The sequence below is a fragment of the Nannospalax galili genome, unplaced genomic scaffold, assembly GCF_000622305.1.
Source record: "Nannospalax galili isolate Female #2095 unplaced genomic scaffold, S.galili_v1.0 scaffold41, whole genome shotgun sequence".
Taxonomy (NCBI): domain Eukaryota; kingdom Metazoa; phylum Chordata; class Mammalia; order Rodentia; family Spalacidae; genus Nannospalax; species Nannospalax galili.
In genome coordinates this window covers 1,495,206-1,520,234 of record NW_008344991.1, presented here as the reverse complement: position 1 = coordinate 1,520,234, position 25,029 = coordinate 1,495,206, and the positions used below count along the sequence as shown (strand labels likewise).

The 25,029-nt window shown below is 36.0% G+C and overlaps 1 protein-coding gene across 2 annotated transcripts in view; it reads right to left on the bottom strand.

The window, feature by feature from the left end:
- Positions 1-25,029, bottom strand: part of Tbck (TBC1 domain containing kinase) — a 245,798-nt gene that overhangs the window by 124,962 nt on the left and 95,807 nt on the right. For both annotated transcript variants that reach the window (XM_008841262.3, XM_008841261.3), the window contains exons 16-20: positions 21,169-21,231; positions 20,013-20,139; positions 18,528-18,578; positions 16,891-16,974; positions 9,645-9,730 (exon numbers count right to left, since the gene is read on the bottom strand). In XM_008841262.3, coding sequence (XP_008839484.1) covers positions 9,645-9,730; positions 16,891-16,974; positions 18,528-18,578; positions 20,013-20,139; positions 21,169-21,231 — 411 coding nt within the window. The remainder of the gene's footprint in view (positions 1-9,644; positions 9,731-16,890; positions 16,975-18,527; positions 18,579-20,012; positions 20,140-21,168; positions 21,232-25,029) is intronic.

Sequence of the window (25,029 nt, the reverse complement as noted above, 5' to 3'; positions counted from 1 at the left end):
TTCCTGCAAACTGAAATACAGGTGAGAAGCTAAATCCCGAGGCAGCAGTTACACGAATGCTGGAGATCTGAATTCTGGTCATCATGGGTGCATGGCAAGCACTTTACCTACCCTCTGAGCCATTACCCCAGCCTCTTAATAAATTTTTATGTGAGATCTGTGACATTAACAAATGAGATTTTTTGATGTTGTATAATGAAATGTTTTATAGTTGGTAGATCTGCAAATTCAATGAACTAATATTTTCCAAATGACTGACATATAACATTATGCATGGATGAAAAGCCATTCAAAGTGCAAGGTAGACTAATGGACCATAAGGGAGCACAGGATAAAAAATTGCACTGATACAGTTTTAGACTGCATATTGCAAATAAGCTTTAAGAAATTACCAAGCTTTAAGACTCTCTGCCACCATATGCTTTGAGATACAGACTTGAACCAAAATGATGAGCTTCAGCAAACTTAACACAGAAGCAGATATAGAGAATTCAGCTACTTTATAAGGAACTGCAAAGATATAAAACAATACCACTCTTCTTTTTGGGGAGAAAACAGTTATTTTTCAGAAAAAAAAATGCTATTTTGGTTAACATGGAATTGGTTTATTATTATTAATTTTTTTATTTCTATTTTATGTGTATGAGTGTATTGCCTATATGTGTGTAAGTGTACCCGTGCCATGCGATGCCCTCAGAGGTCAGAGGAGGGCGTCGGATCCCCTGGAACTGGAGTTACGGATAGTTGTTAGTTGCCACGTGGATGCTGGGAATCAAACCCTGGTCCTTTGTAAGAGTGGTCAATGCTCTTAATGGCTGACCATCTTCTCCAGCCCTAATTTTTCTTATTTTTTTGAGACACTGTTTTGTTATTGTGGCCCAGTCTGACCTGGAACTCCAGATCCTACTTCCCAAGCCTTCCAAGTATTGGTATTATAAGCTTGTGCTGGCTTTTATTATTTTTAAATGAATATATAGTCGGCAAGTGTCTCTGTAACTACTACTAAATAAAACACAGAAACAAAAGCTTTATTTTAAAGCATACACAGAGATCTCCAGTTGTGATAACTACATTCTATTTCCTTTTACTTATTCTGCAATCAATATAAGGAAATACTAGATTAGAAACAGATATGTGGCATGGTGGCACAGCCTGTAGTCCCAGCTACTCGGGAAGATAAGGCAGGAGGATTGCTTGAGTACAGGAGTTCTGAGCTGTAGTGCTACTATGCCAATTGGGTGTCTGTACTAAATCTGGCATTAATATGGTGACCTCCTGGGAGAAGGGGACTACCACGTTGCCTAAGGAGGGTGAACCAGCCCAGATCAGAAACCGAGCAAGTCAAAACTCCTGTGTTGATCAGAAAAAGGTATGTGGGATTCAATTAAGTATTTACTAAATAGGAATTTTATTTATTTATTTATTTATTTATTTATTTATTTATTCATTCATTCATTCATTCATTCATTCAATTTATTTTGAGACAATGTCTAGCTGTAGCCCCAGCTGGTTTGGCCTCACTGTTATCAGATAAGAAAACACATCCTTAAATATTCTAACAGGAATTTTACTATGGGATAGTCTAAATAAAGCATGCTTTCCTATTTTTCTTGCAATATATTTTGATAAAACCCAAAAGCTCATTACTAGTAATCTCCTTAGACAAAATCTGAAACTTTAAAAAGCAACAACACGAAGGCCAGAAACAAATGAAGAAACTAAAAACTAAACATGTGTGAGCAGCCATTTTGCAGTTTCTGTTAACATATACAAACCCAGCTGAAAATGATAGCAACACGCTTTTAGAGAGGGAGAAAATAAGCCTCAGTGCAGGCATGTTTTCCAGACACAGTTAAATGCCAGTGGTTTGCCACTGCATCACAGGGTTTGTGATTCAACTTCAGCTGGGACAGTAGGTTCAAAAGGACATATGCTCCTGAGATATAGTCCTTATCATTTCTCTTAATGCCACCTGACAACTTTTCAAAATAGTTAAGCTGAATGCTATTCCTAGCATTTTTAAAAACAATTCCTTTAAGAATGAGGAAGCATACTTTTTTATTCTCATTTTAAGGACCTAGTATATATCTCCAGATGCAGAAATGAATCAAGACAGAATGATAAAAATCACTCTGGCCCCAATTTCGCAAAATACATATTACTCACTCTATTTATATGTAAATCACATAACTACCATGACTTAGATAATCTAAGCATCACATCAGTGTACAATATCCAAGCTATTTAAGCTTCAGCAGTGCGGTGCTCAATGTTCAGAGTTCTGTGACCCACAGCAAATGGAAAGGAGCCAGAAATCACAATCTTTCCTGCAATATAAGCCTGCATTTCAATGATGGAAGATTAATGAAGGCTTACTTTGATAGGATTAGTTCCTGAGCAGGGAACTCGGTTTGGGATCTCATTATCATTGAACCCACTCTTCCTCTTGAACCCTGGCCTGCATTCTTGTTAGAGGCACTCAGTCACACTTTTTGCAAAAATTATTTAAAAGAAAGAATGCTTAAGATAATAAATCAGGGGAAAAGAAAAGATTGCTGCATATGCATGCTAATGAAATACAACCGAGAAGATATGATTAAGAAAGAGAAATTCTCATTTGATTCCATACCATCCACCATTTCTTACTGTCAATGATTTCTATAGCAGAAACACCAAATATGGTTACAAGATTAAGTTTTAAATATTTTATTTATTATTACCATTATTTATGTGTATGCATGTATTGCCTGCATGTATGTAAGTGTACCCATGTTGTGCAGTGCCTGTGGAGGACAGAAAAGGGCATCAGATCCCATGGAAATAGAGTTACTGACAGTTGTTGGCTGCCATGTGGGTGCTGGGATTTGAACCCAGGCTTCTGTGAGAATAGCCAGTGTTCTTAATTGCTGGGCCATCTCTCCAGCCCACCATATTAAATTGTAAACATGAACTTTTAATATTTTTAAATTAGCCATTGATTATATATATGTTTTTTTTTTAAATCTTTAGTAAGCTATTTTCTGTGACAAGAAAATAGTTGTGGACGGGAATATTCAATGGACTAAGATAAATTTACTTTTCCCTCATTTTTCTTTGTTTATGTAGGATTCTCAATAGTGAGAATTACCAAGAGGCATTTGGGAACTTATGCAGAATAACTTTTCAGAAATATACAGAGAGGCATAATTTGAGGGTTACTATCACTACCAGTGGGGGGTGTTGGGATGCTCAGAATTTGCCATGTACTGGACACTTCCACTTCATAAGGAATTATTTCCCATTCCACATGATTAATTAATGTCTCACAAGACTCATCATTTTAGTTAATATTACTTATATCACACCCCTACTATTGCATGTGTTTAAAAAGATTTATGTGAAAATGTCTTACTGATTTTAGAAGTGGATCATTGATGGAAAGGTAAACATAAAACAAATGTATTACTGTTCAGTAAATCAAAGTTATTGAATAATTTACTCACCCTACAGAGCCACACATGGAGAGACCACCAAAGCACCTTCTACTCAGAATTAACAAGCATTAACACTTTGCCACTTTTGCTTCAAAAAACTTTGAAATCACAGTAACATACTATTTATTATACAATGTAAACACCCCTGTATCACTCCTCAATTCCAATTCATTCTTTCAAAATTTGTTGTGCACTTTCATAACTCTAATAAGCATTCTTCCTTAGACAAATCATAAATATAACATTTCATACTTAGGCCTTCTAGTCAATCTAGAATTAATTATAAGTGGTGTGGAGTTACAATTCGATTCACAGCCCCTCCTTAGAGTTAACCAATTGTACCAGGATCATTTATTCAATGATTCTTTTTTCCTTTCTAATGTATTTGTAGTGTCATCTCTGCGATTTATCAAGTTCCACATATGAGTAGGTTTACTTTGTGTTTTATTTTATTAGTCTATATTAATATCACTATATTAGTAATTTTGGTCAACATTTATTTGCTTTGTATGTTTTTAATAACTTTGGGTGTAATATCTTAACATTTTATGTTCATTTCATATGAACATAAAAATATCACATAGATGTATTTTTAAAAATATGAACTGAAAAATTTCCAAAACAGACAATTTACCTATATTCTGTTTTCTCATGGTTTTCACAGGACTGACTTTTCTTTGACTTATTCTTCTCATTAGGTTTTTTTCTTTTTGAGACATGGTCTCCCTGTAGCCCTAGCTGGCCTGGAACGCACTATGTAGACCAGGCTGGTCTTAAACTCACAGAGATCCGCCTACCTCTGCCTCCCAAGTGTTGGGATCAAAGGAGTGCGCACCATGCCTGGCTCTCTTCCCATTTTTTTTTTAAATTTATTTACTTATTAAATTATTTATTTAATAACCACATGATTAGCAGAAGCATTTCACTACAGCATTAACATATTGAATAACAATTTCCAGAGCAAAGATGCATCTCTTTCAAAACTGGCTGTAAATTTTTAGGTTCACAGTTGAATTAATACAGTTACACAATACTGAACTCAGTATAAACTCTATAAGACATAAAACTGAATGAATTTTTAACCTTTAAAAAAGATCTCTATTCATTTTAAAATATACTGTTTCATACAGAAAAACTCATTTTTAACGCTACTAACACTTAGATGTTTGCACATGTGTCTCTAATTTCTATGTATCTGATTATTACTAGTCACAGTAGGTTACAATGGGATATTTGGCACCTGAGCATGGATATAAAGTCATCAGGTAGATTTCAATGGTAATGTTTTTCACCTCTACTAAATTAACATGAAGCAAATTTTTATGCTTCTTCCTCAAATATAACTCATTTTTTATTCGTTGATTTTTTTGTGTGTATTTTATTCAGAACATCCTAAACAATCTTATTCATCTATATACACACTTCCCAAATGGCACCCTCCCATAGCCCTCCTACCCCCCAATGGAGCCCATATATTCTGTCATCCCTGTTACTGTCCACTGTGTTGTCAGCACCCCCAGCCATTCTCCAGTGCTTGTCCATCCACTGAATCTAGTCAGCCTATCTAGAGTTCCTTGTTTTAGGAAGATCAGCTCTTCCTCATCCAGCAGCAATCAGTTGCCAATATTCCTTTAGATAAGATAGGGGTCTGCTATTCATTTTTCCAGTTCTATGCTGGGTTCCTGTCTGGGAGTCTCTTGGGCCACCCTGGCCAACAACTCAAAGGAAGGTATGTCCTGTCTGGCATTGTTTCTTGTTATGTAGCCTTTAGCTATACATATGGACTCTTAAAAATTATATTGGCTCCTTTAATCTTTGGTTATACTTTCCTTTTGGGTGTTTAAGACCATACAGTTGGCCCAGATAAACCAATTTATTTTTACTCTTAAGGTCATTTGAGGATCTATTCCTCAGGGGTCACATGGGCTTGGGAGGAGCCCCTGGCCTTTCTTTCACCAGTTCTGCCTATGTGAAGATAGGTCAAAGGTCTTGCTCAATCATAGCTGGCTTTGCTTGGAAGCATGGAGGAAATTTTTCCTCTGTGTTGACCCTCCCCTTTGGAGTTTGGACACTAGTTTAATACCATTTGATGGGGTCTCCATGGCCTCCTTGATCAACAGGACAGGTGACTTACCACCATTACAGTACATTTTGAGAGATGCTCATAGTTTCCTGGAATTAGACATTCCTCTCTTTGTTTCTCTCTGTCTCTGAGACAGGGTCAGCTAAGCAAGTACCTCTGGCTAGCCCCAAATTCACTAGACAACAGATGTTGGTTTTGAACTTGAGTGCTGAGATTAAAGACCTGTGCCACTATGATGGCTTACTCTCTATAAATTGTAATGATTACCATTAAATTCAAATTTTAATATGCATTCTTGACTTCAGAATTACTTATTAACAGAAACTGACCTCTGTTGTGGATTATTTTTTCAAATACATTTGAATTAAAAGGGCAAGTTTTCTTAAAGACTTGGAACAAGCAGAACCTCTACTTCTTTCTCTCTAAGAACAATGGGAAGGCATGTTCACTGTCCATGTGAATATTTGAGAGTTCCCTTTTTGTGTTTTTTTTTTGGGGGGGGGCCTCTCTGGAGCCCCAGCTGGCCTAGAACTCACTATGTAGACCAGGATGGCCTCATTCTCACAGAGATCAGCCTGCATCTGCCTCCCAAGTGCTGGGACTAAAGGCTTATGTCACCACATCCAGTGATTTTTGAGTTCCCTAAACTCATGATGCTCTGCTCCAGTGCAATTCACTGCACATGTAGGTATCCTCTGGGTAGTTCCCATACAGTTGGTAGCAAGGGAAAACAATACACATATCCTAATGCTCAAGCTGGAAATGCTATAAATGATAAAGCCCTTTGTTTCTGGCCTAGGAGTCTTGAGTTTCCTGACAGTGCTTGGGAAACAATAATAGGCTTATTTATAAGATTGAACATAGGGTAAAATCAAGTCCTAGATAGTAAAGAGTTTGTGACTCAATGTCTAAAAATAATGCTTACCTTTAGCTTCCTCTTACAATAATGGGGAAAAAAACCCACTATAATGTTTTGTAAGTGAATTTTCCATATAATTTTTCATAAGATATGGTTAACTGTTATTGTTATCTAGAATTTTTTGATATTACTAAATTTTTCCAAAAATTGGCTTATAACTAAATATTTAACAATTATAAGCTTGTGGGGTTTGATGACTCATTATTATTTAAAGATGTTGTTGTACTAACATAGCAAGCATGTTCATATTAGGTTTTGACAGTGTTCTTGGCTTTTCACTTCTTACATTATAGTAATATCTACATGAATGACTATGTCTGGGGATTTTAATCAGACTATCTTCATGATTTCATTCATATTAGTCTATAATTCTCTATCAATCTGCAACACTGAAGTAATTTTACTTTTAGTGTTAAGTATACTTTAGGTAGTTTCAGAGAATATTTTGAAAATAATTACCCCTTCTTTTAATCTGAAATTTTAGATACTAGCAGTCTTTTTTATCCTCTAAAACAGAATACCATTGCTAATATAGCAATCAATTCCTTAATAACTTCTATAGTTCTAGCCATAAGACAATTTAGTATTATATCTTGAATTTATAGCATGAAGCAAGAAATTCATACAAAATTTATATAAATGAAGTTTATATAAAGTGAATACTTAATACCAGTAGTCTTTTTTATCCTCTAAAACAGAATACCATTGCTAATGTAGCAATCAATTCCTTAATAATTTCTATAAGTTCTAGCTATAAGATGATTTAGTATTATATCTTGAATTTATAGCATGAGGCAAGAAATTCATACAAAATTTATATAAATGAAGTTTATATAAAGTAAATACTTAATATGGTTGTATATACATATACATACATACACTGGTTAGTTTAACATTTTTTAATCTCAGTAATTATAGAATTTGTCTTTGTTTATACTGTTTTGGAGCTAGTATGTGATTTTGTTTTTTTTAAAGCCTTGGCTGAGTAAGTCTCACAAGTCAAACGAAAGCTGTTTCTCTATAAGTCCAGTAGTCACAGGTACTGTTAGAAACACTGGCTTGATGATGCCAATACAAAGAGCAATGAAACAGGAAGAAATGAATTGTTTCCTTTCTCCTAATAGAAGTGATACCAGACTGGACACAGGGGGCTGGTACCAAAGAATGTGAATTACTTTAAGTTTTAAGACTAATAAGTTATTTTTAAACTTTAAAACACTTGGTAAACATTTACACTGTTACTGCTATAGTTACTATCTTAAAATGCATTGAGTACTAATAAAATTATGTTTCAATTTAATCTCTCACTATGCCAGTTTCAGGGTATGAGCTTTTCAGTGAGGAGGCATTACCAGGAAACCAAGGAGGTTTCAAAGGTGGAATAAGGACCTCTCTATCTCCGAAAGGCTTTGTTTTTAAAATTATTTTAAAAATCCTTCATATTAGCATTTTCAAATTGAAGTTAAAAAAAAAAAACCACAATTGATTGGATGTAAACATTTAAAAGCAAAATAACAAATATGTAAGAAGTGTAACACTTAATGAAGTTTGTTTCAGCTACACATACAGAGACAAACACACATACATATTCACAATTTTTGTATGCCTTGGATCTCAATATAAAATACAATTTTTTCCTATGCATTGTGAAGAAAAACCAGTGTTCTACTTATTAAACATTATAAGATGCTTTAAATTTTTATATAACATGAAATGAGAGTAATTTTAAAACTATACTTAACCTCTCAAAAAGAAAACCCACCATAAATTTCTTTAACCTAAGGTAGTCATAATATTCTAGAGTATAGTTTTTAACTATTTCTATGTAATGTACATATATACTTCATTTTATATAAATAATGTCATATTATCTTAGCAATTATTTTTCCCTGTTTTAGCAATATATAGCATGAACATTATATCTTCTCACAAAAAATTTTTCAATAGAAGACACACCTCTGCAAACTTGTAATTACTTGTAGGAAAGAAGCCAAGTTTTCTCACTTTAAGTACTGACTGAGACATTCAGTGTTAAAAATAAAATTTAAAGTTAAAATGTAACCCTTGCATCTCTACTAATTCTAACCCCTCACCAAATATGTAACCAGTTGTTAGTTCATTTTCTCACTTTTACTTATTTTATCTTTGCATATATTTATGGTGTGCATGATGTTTTGATACATACTTATCCAGCAGCCTTTTAAAAGAGGATTGATTCAATGTTAAAACTCACAAATGAGGAACTGGCTAAGTCATGCCCTAGTTATCTGAATCTGAATGTTAACTGAATTTTAGCTTGATACAGAGCAGCTAATAGAGTATGCCAAAATCTGGCAAAGTTTCCAAGAAAATGCATCAAGTCAAACACAGAAGAAACTACTTAAAATTTCACTTATGCATAAATTTCTTATTTCTCAAAATCTAGTCTGAAAATCATAAAATCAAAGTGAAGATTCTTCAAAGAACAAGTTAATAAATCACTCTTCCAAATGGGTTTTTACAAACAATTTGTTGGCTCTGTTATGAGCCTTTGCCCCTCTTACAGAAGACCTGGTTTTGGTGCCCAGAACTCACAAGGCAGTTCACAGCTGTCTGTAACTCTGTTTCCATGGCACTGTGACCTTTGCAGGCTCCAGGCACACATATGGTCCACATACATATATGCAGACAAATGTGCATACACATAATAAAAAAAAATCTTTAAAAACAATTTGTTGGGGCTGGAGAGATGGCTCAGCAGTTAAGAACACTTCTTGCAGACGACCCAGGTTCGAATCCCAGCACCCACACGGCAGCTAACAACTGTCCGTAACTCCAGTTCCAGGAGATCTGACGGCCTCTTCCATCCTCGTGGGCATTGCATGACAAGGGTGCACTTACCCACATGCAGGCAATATACTCATACACATAAAATAAAAATAATAAAATATTTTTAAAAAAACCCCAAAACTCAATTTGTTAATATTGCGTGTGCTAAGGGGAAAGTAAGATACTTTCTTCTTTTAGGTGAAGACGTGGAAAGCAACACAAAGCTGTAATTAGCAGCAGTGAGCTTGTGCAGATTTCCTATGACAACACACATTAAAAACACCTTCTTTTATGTTACTGTTTCTGCTTTATTTTATTTTGTTTTGGCCTCATGTTCTGTTAATGGACCAGGTGTACTTACATCAGGAATGAAGCCAATCTCATTGAGATGGTTACTCAGCTCTGGATCATGAAATGCAATCATCTGAGAGAACACAGTCAGGTACTCTAAAAGGACAACATTGAAGACCATCATTGTTTTTAGCAATCACCTCCAAGACACTAAATTAAAATAAATTATAGTTTAATTTACACTCTGAATAAGAATCTAATTTTCCAAAAAGCATGGACACTTTAATCAATAATTTTATGTTTTGCTACTACTTTAATTGTAATATGAATTATTAAACAATATACTAAAAATCCATGGCACAGCTTAATTTCAGAGCTATTAGTCCATTTCTTTTTCTCTTTTTTTTTGGTCTTTTTGAGACAGGGTCTCCCTCTAGCCCCAGCTTGCCTGGAACTCTCTATGTAGACCAGTCTGGGCTAGAACTCACAGAGATTCTCCTGTCTCTGCCTCCAGAGTGCTGGGATTAAAAGTGTGCACCACCATGCCCAGCTTTAGCTTTCTTTTTTTTTGGGGGGGGGTCTAGTTTATTTCTTGAGTCATAAATTAGACACAGAATGATTGATGTTTTCTGATCCAATTGTACAAATACATTTTCTCTGGTAACACTAAGTCTGCTTCATATTGATTAAATGTTCAGAAGTTTAAACAGATGCTTAAGGAATATTGAAAGACAAGCAGTCACAAATTTGTTTCTATATACAAATTTAAGCATTTGTTCTATAATTTTCTCCATCTAAGATTCTACATTTAGCATATTTAGGAATAAAAATTAAGACTACATTAGTAGAAAGTTGACAAAAAATAGGCAACTTAAAATAGTTTTGTTTTTTGTTTTTTTTGGGGGGCAGGGAAAATGGCTTAGTGGGTAAAAAGACTTCTGTGCAAGCAGGAAGACCTGAATTCAGATCCTCAGAACCCACATAAAAGTGGGCATCTGTAGCCCCAGCACTAGAAGATGAGAAGACAGGGGCTAGCTGGTGAGCATGTTCAGTGAGAGACCCTGTCTCAAAAAATAAGGAAAAGAGCAATTTAGGACAACACCTACCATCAACTTTTGGTCTCCTCATGTACATGCATGGGCTAGCATACCTTCATGTACAAATGCACATGCCGAAACTCCACCCCTTATCTTCTGTTGATTTGACTTGCAGTATAATTCAGAGGTTCAATGTAAAGAACACATTCTCACTTTCTCATTGTTTCGTTAAGTTACTCTTTCTACCAATTTACTCACTATGTACCAATATACTGACCTAAATAAGATTCTGGTACTATATGCTCCAAACCAGTAACCTTCTTTGGCTTATTAAAAATAAAAAGCAAAATTAATGCCAAACATGTCTGCACTTTCAGCGTTTGGAGGTGGCAGTAGGAAGATTGTAAATTTTAAGACATCCTGGACTACAAGGCAAGACACTGTCTCGCAAAACAAAACAAGATAAAGAAAAGCAAAACAAAAGCATATTTCAATGACCTTGATTTCTTTTTGAAATTGAAATCACAGTAACTCAATAAAAGTTAGAAGTTCTCCTTTGATATTGTTAACTCTCCTAAAAAAATAACTGATTTTGCAAAAGTTATTTGGTGAAAATAACTTCTAAAAACACTGTTTTCTTTGTTTCATCAGTTAATGGAAGTATTTTTAATATTTCAAGAAATAGTAATAGGAAAAGTGAATGCAGCCTTCTCTTATTTTTCTCAACTAAAACTCTGCTCCTAATTATTCCATGTAATTTATAGTTTCTTGCTTATAAATAGTGCTATGTGGTGTTAATAAAGAAAAGCATCAAGTCAAACAGAAAAGAAACAGCAGTGCTATTTTTAATACAAGTACAATATACTTAATTCCACTACTGACCAAATGTGAACTTTCACTTATGGTAGATGAAGACGAGGCTGATCAATGAATACATTTCTGGATATATTTTTCATACTAATGCAGCAGAATTCAATTTATTCATTTCCTAACTTATCATCTCAAACCAAATGACATAAAATCTATTATCTTTAAGAGTTTCAAAATCAAATAAAAGATCTAGGACACATTTGAAGGCCCTAGGAAACTCTGGGGTTTAACTTGTGGCTGTTTTTCTCCCTCCTTTAAGGTATATTTGTAATTCCAGTTTACTCAGAAGCAAGAAGTATGCTCCATCAGTCATCATAAGTATTCATAAGTATTGATAATCTACAGTTATTAGCTTCCAACTGCTAAGGAGCATGTTTTAGTTTAAAGGAGAATTTTGTGACTCAGGCAATTCTCCACAGCTATGCTTGGATTTGTTTATTAAACATCATGCATATTTAGACCTGATAAGCTCAATTACACTGTAGATTTACACGGCTAATTACGGATCTACCAAACATTATCTATCATGGAAATATTTTCCTTGCATTATGTCAAACACCGATGGCTGGATTCATATCAGTGCACACACATTCATATACACAGATATATTAGCATATCATTTATATATTATTGTAGACGGAATGTACATATGTAAATATAATATAAAGTTGGTTAAGTTTTGGCTGTACAGAATAGGCTTCACAATGAAATACAGTATGCACTTTTTCTGTCAAGGCGGGTATGAGACAAGCTGTATGAAAACAACATCAAATTCCAAGTTACCTCCTAAGAGAATTTAAAATTCCCAGGCTTGAACAAAGAGATAAAATTGCACATAGCCTTTGATTTGAGATAAAACTAAAAAAAAAATTAAGGGTGTCTTCACAGAAGCAGACCAGTGGTAAGAATAAAACAAAGGACTCCACACATGAAACACTACTGACCATTGCAAGGGGTACTGAAACAGCAAAGCACTACAACTGTGAAGTGATAAAACATGGATCAAGGGTCTTAACTTCAAAGACAGTATTTTCTAAAGGTACGTACTATTCAGTTTTTAAAAATCAAGATATTTATAAAATATTTCTCTAAAACCTCAAGTGTAGTTTTTATACTATTACATAATATAATACATAATATAAATTTCCTATATTTTAATACAAAAAACTTTTTAGTTTTTGAAATGAGATATACAATGAAAATAAATTACCCTTCCTCTTTTAAAATTTCTCTGTACTGGGGCTCGAGAGACGATTCAGCAGTTAAGAGCACTGGCTCCTCTTGCAGAGGACTTGGGTTTGATTCTCAGCACCCAAATGCTAGTAACTGTCCTTAACTCCTTTAACCCAGGCTGGTCTGAAGTCAATATAATATTTTTGTGTAGCTGTTTATAAATAAGGCTTATTTGTTTTCTTTTTGAAAAAAAATTTATTATTTAATTTTTAATTTTTTTTATGTGTATGAGTGTTATGCCTGCATGTATGTAAGTGCACCCATATTGTACAGTGCCTGCAGAGGACAGAAGAGGGCATCAGATCCCCCGGAACTGGAGTCACAGACAGTTGTCACCCACCATGTGGGTGCTGGGCTCTGAACCCAGGTCTTCTGCAAGAGCAGCCAGTGCTCTTAACCAAGGATCCATCTCTCCAGCCCTGCCTTATTTGTTTTCTAAAGAGATCATGACGTATAGGAGAAATGGAATTTTAGAAATCTCTACTGGAGGGACTGAAGAGATGGCTCAGCTCTTGCAGAGGATCTGGGTTTTGTTCCCAGCAACCACATGGCAGTTAACAACCATCTATAACTCTGGTTCCAGGGCATCTAATGCCCTCTTCTGGCCTCCACAGGCAATGCACGACATGGATGCATTTATATACATGTAGATAAAACACTCACTCACAAAAATAAAAACCAAAAAAATTTTTTTAAAAAGAAACCTGTACGTGAATATGTTCCTTTCTGACTAGCTTTTTAGCTTTTAGGTGGGGAAAAGCAGAGATGAAGGATGTGGATGACAGATTTAAAGCAAATGGTTTCTTCTGCTTACAAATCAGTAACGACACTCTAGTTTTTATTTTCCATGAGGTTTCTGATTTATCCTGCAGATGGTAAGTTGTGATAAACAGGCAGAGAGATGCTGCCTGTGTTGGTACACATCCTTAATTCCAGCAAGCCAGAGACAGGAGGATCAAGTTCAAGGCCTGCTTGAGCTACATAGCAAGTTTGAGACTAACCTGGACTATATAGAAAGACTATGTGTCAGAAACAAAAACAAAGAATCAGAACAGATAGGAGGGAGGGGCATCACAAATTTCTGCACAAACCAAACCACTTTGTGGTATGCTGGTTCATAGCATTCAAAAGAAGCAACCGAACAGAAATTACTTCTCACTAACAAAGTTTCCAGTAAGGATGGCCTCCTTACTGACAGCAAAGAACAAGTACAATCTTTATAACTAAATGGGAAGAGGGGGCTCAAAAGAAGAGAGAAAAGTGATCTTTTAAAAAATGTGGTACTTGGATTGAACCAGGTCCTCATATATGCCAGGTAAGCACTCTACCACTAAGCTGTATCCTCAGTCCATTAAGAGTCATCTTTAGGCTTATATTTGTGAAACATTCTCTTTGCTCACTATTAAATGAGGAAAAAAAACTCATTTAATAGTTCTTATAACCTTTATAGTTAAGACAGAAAACTCTATACTGGAAAAATGTCTTAAGACACATGACACAAGACATTCTTGAAAACAAGAAGATTCGATTCTTTTGCTTCAGGACCCACACCTACTTTGTCTAGTTAGTTAGCTCCTGCCCAGGCTGTCCCTAACCTCATCTTGCCCATAGGCCCCTCTCCTGATCTGCTTGCCAGAGACCTGCATTCTACCTTGGTAAGTCAGACCCTGCCCACTGCGGCTTGACTCCCCTGCACCCTGACCAGCTCCATAGTCTCTGCCTTCCAGCCTTGGGCCTAGGCCCACTCTTGCTCTTCCTGCCTCCTACCTCTGAACTAGCTCCTAACCTAGACCTCACCCACTGAGTCCTGATCCCCTGCACCCAGATTAGTTGCATTCTCCAGCTTCAGAGGTCACACCTACTCTCCTAATGAGAACCTTCCTATGCTATCCCTGCCCCACCTGTAGTGGTACAATCCCCTCTTGCTCTTTCTGCCTGAGATCTACCCACTAGCCTGCCAGAACCCAGTCACTAGACCCCCAAAGTCTTGAACTTCCTTTGCCCCAGCTGGAGAGGACTTCAATAATCAGCTTGGAATCATTCTGTCCCCAAAACAGTCAAAAGTGAGGACCTGAAGCACACACAAACTAACTATTCGTACTCGAGCAAAAAGCAACCAAGCTACATCAACAATATAAACAGAACCAAACTTCTACTAAACAAAGGTAGTCTAGAACTATATCTCAGACACACAACCAACAAAAGAAATCCATTTGGCTAAACAACAATGCAAAAAACAATTAATATAAAAAAACCAAGAGAATATGTCCTCAGCAAAATCTACTAGTCCTACTCACCCAGAGAACCACCCAGAGGAACCCCAGGATGCAGAATTTAAAAGAACAATCCTAAACAGGATCCAAGAAACTAAAGAACACACAGATAACTCAAAGAGGATAGGAATAAACTCATGACTGAAGCTCCAAAAATACAACTATATGACTGAATGGAATGGCAAAAAAAAAAATCAGGAATTGCAAAGTGAATTTACAAACAGGATAGAAATATTGAAGAAAACCCAAGCCAAAATGAAGATGGAATTGAAAAATTCAACAAGTCAATCTGAAACAACAGGAGAGAGCCTCACAAGCAGAATGAACGAAATGGAAAGCAGAGTATTGAGACTGGATGACAGAACTGAAGAACTGGACTGCTCAAGCAAAGAATACGAAAAATTTAGAAAAAACACAGGAATGGAATATACAGGAAATGTATGTCACCATGAAAAGACCAAATCTACATATCATAAGCATAGAGGAAGGAGAAAAATCTCAGATATGACCATATCTCAGATATTGACCATATCTCCAACATGATTAGAGAAGAAATTTTTTCCAAATTAAGAAAAGACATAATTATACAGATACAAGAAGCACACAAAACACCAATCAGACAGGACAAGAACAGAAACTCTACATGGCATATCATAGTAAGAACATTAAATATACAGAACAAAGAGGATACTGAAAACTGCTAGAGAAAAAGAAGTTACACTTAACAGAAAACCCATCAGAATTACAGCTGACTTTTCAATGCAAACTATGAAAGCCAGAAGAGCCTCAACAAAGCAGTCCCAGTTCTAAACTATCATATTCAAAGGGGAAAGAAAAATTTTCCATGACACGAATAGGCTGAAAGAATTCATGTCCACAAAACTAGCCCTACAGAGAATACTCCAAGTAATACAAAAGACTGAAGGTAGGAATGATGGTACCCAAAAGGCTATAAGAAAGAAAACAGCCGGGTGTGGTGGCGCACGCCTTTAATCCCAGCACTTGGGAGGCAGAGGCAGGCAGATCCCTGTGAGTTAAAGGCCAGTCTGGTCTACATAGTGAGTTCCAGGGGCTACAGGGAGCCCCTGTCTCAAAAACACCCCCCCAAAAAAGAAAACAAATGATGGTATAATAATAGGACTAAAATACAAACAAATTAAAATGACAGTAACCACTACACATTTTTCAATAATAACTTTAAATATCAATGGCTTCAACTCCCCAGTCAAAAGACACAGACTAGTAGAATGGATTGAGAAACAAAATCCTTGTTTTTGGTGTCTGTAAGAAACTCATTTTACCTTCAAAGACAGGTACTGCCTTAGGGTAAAAGGATGGAAAAAAATATTCCAAGCAAATGACACTAAGAAAAGGACCATAATTCTTTGTGAATTTGGAGGAAAAGCTAAATTTTCTCATCTTTCTTCCTGAGTTTTGGTGATGAACTATTTTATTGGGTGTTGTAGTTGAATGAGGTATCATCCATAGGCTTAAGCATTTTAATACTTGGTCAGTTGGTGGTGCTGTTTGGGGAGGGTCATGGAATCATTAGATGATGCAGCCTTTCTGGGGGAAGCACATAACTGGGGCAGGCTTTGAGAGTTCATAGCCTCATTCCATTTCCTGGTTTCCTCACTGCTTCCCGTCCTGGCTTGAAGATGTGAGCATTCAGCTTCTGCTCTGACTGGCTGCCTCCTGCCATGCATCCTTACCATGATGGACTCTTACCTTCAGGAACCATAAGCCAAATAAACTCTTCATTTTATAAACTGCCTTGTTATGGCATTTATCACAGCAACAGAAAAGAAGCTTTTACACTGTGTCAAAATGATTAATTTGAAGATTGGTTATTTTTTATAGAAGTGCATTCCCTGTACAAAGACAAGAAAAGTCATTTGCTTACCTTGTATTACATGTGAGTTGTCTTTCAAGAAGAAGTTATATAGGTATTTGGGAATAAAAGCAGACATACATGCATAAGCCAAGGCTAAAAACAATAACAGAAACAGACAGGAAGTTACAAGGTAATGACCAGCTGTTATGCACTCAGTACATGTTCTTTGAGTCTACTATTAAACAATTATGGTAATAAGTGCCAGAAACACAAAATTAAGGGGGAAATGCTTCTGTTGTTCTTAAAAAAAACTGGGACAATAAAAGATAAACATTACAGTGACTTCAATTTCAAATTGCTATGGCAATCATTACCTCACAACAATAAATTATTAATTGTCTAATGAGCTATAGAAACTTCACAATTCTTTTTTTTTTTTTTTTTTTTTTTGGTTTTTTTGAGACAGGGTCTCCCTGTAGCCCCAGCTGTCCTGGAACTCACTATGTAGACCAGGCTGGCCTTGAACTCACAGAGATCCACCTGCCTCTGCCTCCTGAGTGCTGGGATTAAAGGTGTGCGCCACCACGCCTGGCCAATAAACCTCACAATTCTTAATTACTGCTGATGCAAGCAAAGAGTCCAAGAATTCTGAATTTAGGAATACTAGTTATAACTTGCACTTTCCAATACAGATTTCTTACTGTTCTCGGATCCATGAGTAGTAACTGGAGGTTCCTAAATAAGCACAGCAAAAGCTGAAGTCTAGATTAATGAGTGAGTATATCAGAGGACAGGGCATTTCAAAATTATTCAGAGTCAGGTATGGTGCTGCATACCTTTAATCCCAGCACTCAGGAGGGAGAGGCAGGAGGATCTCTCTGAGATCAAGGCCATCCTGGTCTACACAGCAAGAACCAGGACAGCAGGGGCTACAAGGAGATCCTGTCTCAAAGAAAAAAATAATTCAATGAGTAAAATTTGAGTTTGGAGAGATGATGCTATCTCTACTCAATTCCAGAATTTTGCACAGATTCTTTCACAATATAAAATATGAAAAAATGGAGATTCTGAGGTTAGATACCTATACATTCAAGCAATATAAAATAGCATATTCAATATGTGATGTAATTTGGGATTTGGTATTTGATTCAATTGAATCTAACAAATACTTATTTGTAAAACCTGCCATTAACAAAAAGGGTGTCAAGCAAAGGGCTGCAACACTAGCCTGCAGGTTAACTAGCATATAAGCACAAAACAGAATCCATTCCCTGATATACAAAGTGTCTAAGTTCAGAAAGGAGACTAACAAATTTTCATTGAAGAGGCATGTTTGAAATTATACAAAATGAGGGAGAACCCTGGCCAATATCAACCAGTTTACAAACAGAAAATATGCTTAGATTAAAAGTAGTGTCTAAAGAAGTTAGAATCTTCTCCCCAAGATCTATAACAATGGTCAACAAAGTAAGTGAATTAGTTTAGAATAATTAGTCCAATTCCCAGCAAATTTCTAGAAATGGCCTGGTGCCAAGTGACATTGTTCAGTAATAAATTCATCCTTTCTATCCTGTAAAGTAAGTCTAATACTATTTTATACTATGTACAAGGTAGAGCATAAGACTTCAAGAGAAAAAAGCTTTTGTGTTTGTGCCTGGTATGTTAGAATAATACACATAATGATTTCTCAGCAATAAAGAGCTTACCTTCATTATTGAAATTTAGATACAGGAATGGAGCACAAAGTGAGTCAAGACCTGATGCAGAGGGGTTGAAACAAAAGAATAAAATAAACTCTTGTACAACTTATTCTGTTCTTTGCCTTAGTTCCTGGATAATTAAAATAAGCAGGATAAGTATTATTCATTGAGATGTGAGTTCTGTCATTAGTCTCATGCAGAATATATAATAGGGTCTCACATATACTCTATGTGTCCAAAACAATCAGTTATTACTATCATCAATATGATTATGAGGCAAAGAGCAATACAGCAATAGTGACACATAAAAATGTTAGAAGCCTTAGAATATGGTCACAATTCTGACCCAAACTGAATTTGGTGAGTAGTTAATATCTTTGGGTATATTCACTTATCTAGGAGCTGGATCTTTGCCATATGTGTTCTTTTTCTTCAGGATTATGGAAAAATCATTTAAAATCTTTGAAGCAAAATGTAAGCACATATTTATTTATAATAACACTATTTATATGTTATCATGTTGAAAGAACATACTAAATCTACCTACAATGAGTTAGAACAATATACCTCTGAAATATACTGAGAAGACTAACAAACAAAACCTTCCTCTTCAGAATGTTCAACAATAAAAAATTCAAATATAAAACAACTCTTATAGGAAAAGATTCAAAACTAGAGTTGGGTTGAATGGGCTTCTCATTCATAAATTAATGATCATAAAGATTAACAATAGCAAAAGCTAAAAACCAAGGATCTGAGACATTAAGGGTACTAGGGACAAAAAAAAAGAGACAAATAAAATGAGCAGTGTGGGGTGATATTCAATTTCTAATAAGTATATATTAGAAATAATTAAAAGTAAAAATCTCAAATAGCATAAAATTGCTAATGGCATAAAATATATCATTATTTTGATAAGCATTAAAATTATATCCACAAGATTTCATAAGCCCCAAAGGCACTACCTCCTATCAATGTCATTCCAAGTTGTCTTATTTAAAGTTATCTATAGGTAATCAATCAATGGATGCTCAGAGAGGGACAATCAGTTTTCTCTAGGGACAAGCTCCTTGATAGGTTATCCAATCCCAAGTTGTCAATCCTAAACACATGTATATACAACTAACACTAAATGAACTCTGTAAGTATGACACACATACACACACACACACACACACACACACATACCCCACACATGTAAGCGTGCACACATGCATATATATGTAACAATAATAATTAAAGAAGAAAAGGTCATGAATTTGGGAGGTTGTGTGGATGGGGGGACACAAGAGGAATTGGAGGGGAAAGGGAGGAAAGAAAATGATGTAAATACAGTAATAAAGTGTGAAATTTTCAAAAACATTTAAATGAAAAAAACTTAAATTCATCTTATAAAAGTCTTCAAAATGAATCAGAACCCCTTAGTGTTGTCTTTTCTCAAAATGAAGGAGAAAAGGCATCGAGAAAAGTCCTAATAACTAAAAAAGTTACCTTGCCAATAAACAAGATCAGGATGAGATACTACCCAAGCCTTTAATACACGTCTGAATTTTGCATGACCTTCTGGTGATGATAATAATTCATCGTATTGATGACAGCGAGGAATATCCACTTCAATCTGTGAACAGCAAAGACTTAAGACAGAACTGTGACAGAATGATTCCTAACAAACTTCTGGTCCTTACTCCTTCAATAAATTACAACAAAGATTATATATCAGAATATTCTACCTTTGTAATCTTTTGACAATAGTTTTTGAATCACTAAAACTAATCTCTTTAGGACTGGAGAGATGACACAGTGGTTTTAATTAAAAGCACTAGCTGCTCTTGCAGAGTACGCAGGTTCAGTTCCCAGCACCCACATGGCAGCAAATGACAACCATCCTAACTCCAGTTCCAGGGGATCTGTTGCCTTCTTCTGACCTCCACAGGCATTGTATGATATGGGTGTACTTACACAGATGCAGGCAATACACTCATATGCCATAGACAAAAGATATGCCTTCTTCTGACCTCCACAGGCATTGTATGATGCAGGCAATACACTCATATGCCATAGACAAAAGATTAAAAAAAACCTATTTTTAAAAAAACAAAAATTGCTTTAAAAACACTAAAAAAGTTGTATGTAAACTAAGGAGTAAAGAACCAAATCATATTTTTGAAAGGTATATATTAATACAGTTTTCAAAAACACCTTGGTTTGTGACTGCTAAATAAAGGAAGAAATACAACTTAAAAAAGATTTATATTTATTTTATGTGTATGAGAGTTTTCCCTACATGGATGTATGTATACCTCATGTGTGCAGTGCTCACAGAGTCCAGAGAGGGCAATCAGATCCCCTGGAACTGGAGTTACAAACCATTTTGAGTTGCCATGTTGGGGACTGAAGCCAGTACCTCTGTGTGCTTCTCTGTACATCTCATTAGCCTCAAAATACAATTATTTTTTAAAAGGTTATTTGATCAAAAGCCTTTTAAAGTATTGTTGTAACTCATTAATTTATGACCATAGAAAAACTACTTTTTAACACAACATGTACTGAGCAGTAGATGAGTATCCATAATGTAAGGAAGATTTCCTCATACTCTTTAAAACTTAAGAATTGGCAGAATTATCTTAGGTTGCATAGAAAACCTTACTTGTCTATCTGTAGGAATTGGAGTGTCTTTATCAATTGCATCATACTTGGTATGAATAGCTCCCTGCAAAAAAAAAATATTTAATTTATCATATCCTTAATAAAGCTTGCAATTGCCATTGATCATCTACCATCCTAAAGTCTGAGGAAGAAAGCGCGACAGTTTTGTAGTTTTCTGACTTTAGAACATTTGTGTAAAATTTACTGGTCGAGTATCTCTAACCTGAAAATCCAAAATCCAAAATGATCCAGAATCCAAAAATATTTTCAGCAAGATGTCAATACTGAAAAGCTTTTAGACTTCATAGCATTTCAGATTTCAGGTTTTTGAAATAGTGATGCTTAACAGGAAAAAATGTTTTTCTTATAAACATCTACTTTTGAAAACCTAACTATGGATAGGTATATTCAAACTCAAGTTATACCTCAACTTAACAGAAGTTTTCTACATTTTGGACACTATAATGATGAAGGTCTATGTTCAGTAACACTTGCCATTTTGGTAAGGTAGACTTTTGAATTACATATACCAAAAGGTAAGTGACCTTGATAAGTCACTTAGCTGGAGGAGATAACATTACTTTGTTGTTCTCTATACATTATTAACTCATAAATAAAAATATCATTAAAAAATGCCAGGCATGGTGGTATATGTCTTTTATCAAGCATTCAAGAAGAAGAGGCAGGTAGATTGAGGCCAGCCTGGTCTACATAATGATTTCCAGGCCAGTGTGGCCATAGGGAGACCCTGTCTCAAAAAGACAAAAAAATAAGAATAAAAAATATGTGTGTGTTGGGGGGGTTATTTTATCAGAAAATTTTCATTTTAAGTTAGCAAAGCAAAAAATACAATAAACCTGCTTCAAAAATGGTAGTGCCAAGAATGTGCCAGGAAGGGTAGATATTTTGACATTATGGGAACATTAGGGACTAAAAATCCATTTATATTTTCACTTACAGTGTTACATGAAGAATATGTGAATATGATCTTTTAAAACATGGTCAGGTTCTATAGGATCAAGCACGAAAAAGTTCTTTTTTCTGACTACTATAATGGTAGAGACTATTAACAATATATCTGGAAAACCTGACAGAAAACCATAAGTCCTCTTGGACTGGCATACTATATGGTTCTATAATAGCAATAATTAATATACCATAAGCACCAATAGGCAATCTTGTAAAGGAACCGAAGAAATTACAGAGTCTCATTAAGAGAATCAAGAATAACAGCAACAACAAAATTCTGCCAACTAAGGCCTGTCAAGCAATTAAAAATGGTTGAGGGAACTGAAATGATGACATATCTATGAAAATTCAGGTAGACAGAATGAAAAAGAAATTAATAGGACTTGCAGCAAGGATTCATGTCCTTATGATTTGTAATCAGAGTTTTCTGAGCTCTGTAAGCCACTGAGTAGCCCTGTGACAGCTCTCCTTTCCTCACTGCCACAGACAGTGGAAGAAGACAAAGCAGCTTTCTCTTGGCAGATGGTCAGTGACAAGGGTAGGCTAAAACCACTACACTATATTCGTACTCTTGGACAAGGCACAGCTGGACTGAAAGACTGACCTGAACTTGGAGCCACCTGTAAACTGGAAATCAAACTGGATCAAAGATCTCAATGTGAAACTCAAAACTCTCAAACTATTAGAAGAAAATACAGGCAGTAAAGCACAAGACATAGGTGTAAGGAAGGACTTTCTAAATTAAGGTCAACAATCAACAAGTAGGACCTCATTAAACTAAAAAGCTTCTGTACAGCAAAAGAAACAATCAAAAAAGCGAAGAGAAAACCCACAGAGTGGGAAAAAAATCTTCACCAGGGACACATCTGACAGAGGTTTAACATCCAGAATATATAAAGAACTCAAAAAATAAAGAACCATGAAAGCAAATGACTGAATTAAAAGACGGGCTAAAGATCTAAATAGAGAGTTCTCAAAGGAAGAAATAAAGGTGGCTATGAAACATCTTAAAAAGTGTTTAACATCATTAGTAATTAGGGAAATGCAAATTAAAACCACCTTAAGATTTTACCTTACCCCAGTCAGACTGGCTAAGATCAATAGAACATATGATACCAAATGCTGGTGAGGATTTGGAGAAAGGGGAACACTCAATCAGTGCTGGTGGGATTGCAAACTTCAGCAACCCCTATGAAAGTGTGGAGAACTCTTAAAAAACTAAAAATGAACCTACCATATGACCTGATTATATTACTCTTTGGCATGTACCCAAAGGTATCCTATTGCAGAGACACTTGTACAACCATGTTTATTGCTGCTCTTTTCACAATAGCTAAGAGATGGAAGCAACCTAAGTGTTATTTATACCATGGAGTTTTACTCAGCAGTAAAGAAACATGAAATAATGAAATTTGCAGGTAAATGGATGGATCTAGAAACTGGTATACTAAGTGAAGTACACAGACTCAGAAAAACAAAAGACGTATGTTCTCCCTCATTTGTGGATCCTAGCACCAAATCCTTGTAAGTGAGCGCATATCCTGATGTAACTGCAGGAACCAAAAATATGGAAGGGAACCAGGAGGTAAAGGGAAAGAAGGAACCTGAGAGAGAAGAATAGTAGGAGAAAGGTGTTTCTAAGGGAGAAATATGAAAAAAGGGGGTAGTTAAACAGGAAGAGGGGAAGGAGGGCTATACAAAGAACTATGGGAATAAAAGGGAAAAAAATTCTCCTCATACACAGTAAAAAAAAAGCCTTAAGCACAGAAGGAACCCTACTGGGATGGAAGAAAGCCCTCCCAGAGGCTGTTAAATGAAAATCCCAGTGCCAGGAGTGGGTTCTCCCCCTTATAATCTGTTTTCCAGAAGGGCCCTAGAGGTCCCCAAAATAATAAAGGCCATTGCCAATAATGTTGGCTTTCATAGGGCTAGAAGGCTATATGCAGATGGCTGGGGGAGCACTATCCCCTATAATTCTGCTCAATGATGGACCCCAAGTGCTGCTCTATCAACATGCTGAAGATGTTCTAACTGGTGCAATAGTGGCACATCTAGTGCACATACAACCAGCAAATTTTTGATTGGATATAATGCCTGCTCCTAGAGGTGGAACACATATCTGGTACTGTAATCAAGCCAACCCCCTATCGCAGGGGAGGAGATAGGCCCCAGAGGGGAAGCCACTGCAATTGTTTTGTTAGGTGGATGTGATGCACCTGCTAAAGTCCTGTCCAAGCATTTATGTTTATGCCCATAAGTTAGGTTAGTATAGCAGCCACTGTTTAGATGTTCTTGCTTCTTGCTGTTTGTGGGGTTATTCTTTTTGTTTTTGTTTTTTGTTTTTTTTTGTCTTTTTGAGACAGGGTCTTGCCCTGTAACCTCAGCTGGTTTGGAACTCACTATGTAGACCAGGCTGGCCTTGAGCTCACAGAGACCCACCTGTCTTTGCCACTGCTAGGATTAAAGGTGTGTGTGTCACCATGTCCAGCTTGCTATTTGTGTTTTTATAGCAGATGGAATCCCACTGAAATGGGCCAACAGCCCATGGAAAACAGATAATGCAGAGACCTGAAAGTTCAGTTCCTTGCCACAATGGGAAGAAGATCATCCCATATCCATCATCCCCTCCAAGACTCAGGGACTTTTGTGTAAGAGGTTGGCGGAAAGAATGTAAGAGCTGAAGGAAGGGTGGAGTGTTAACTGGAAGTGTCCCCTGACCACTATGCTAACAAGTTATAGTCACACCTCCTTCCCATGCTAGTCAAGGAGTTGATGAAGGAGTCAGTTACCCCTCCCACCTAATCAGTCGACCTTAGCTGCATGTGGGGGAGGGGCTAAGGATATATAAGCTGAGACTGCCACGAGGCACTTCTCTCTTCATTTTGTGTGGCTG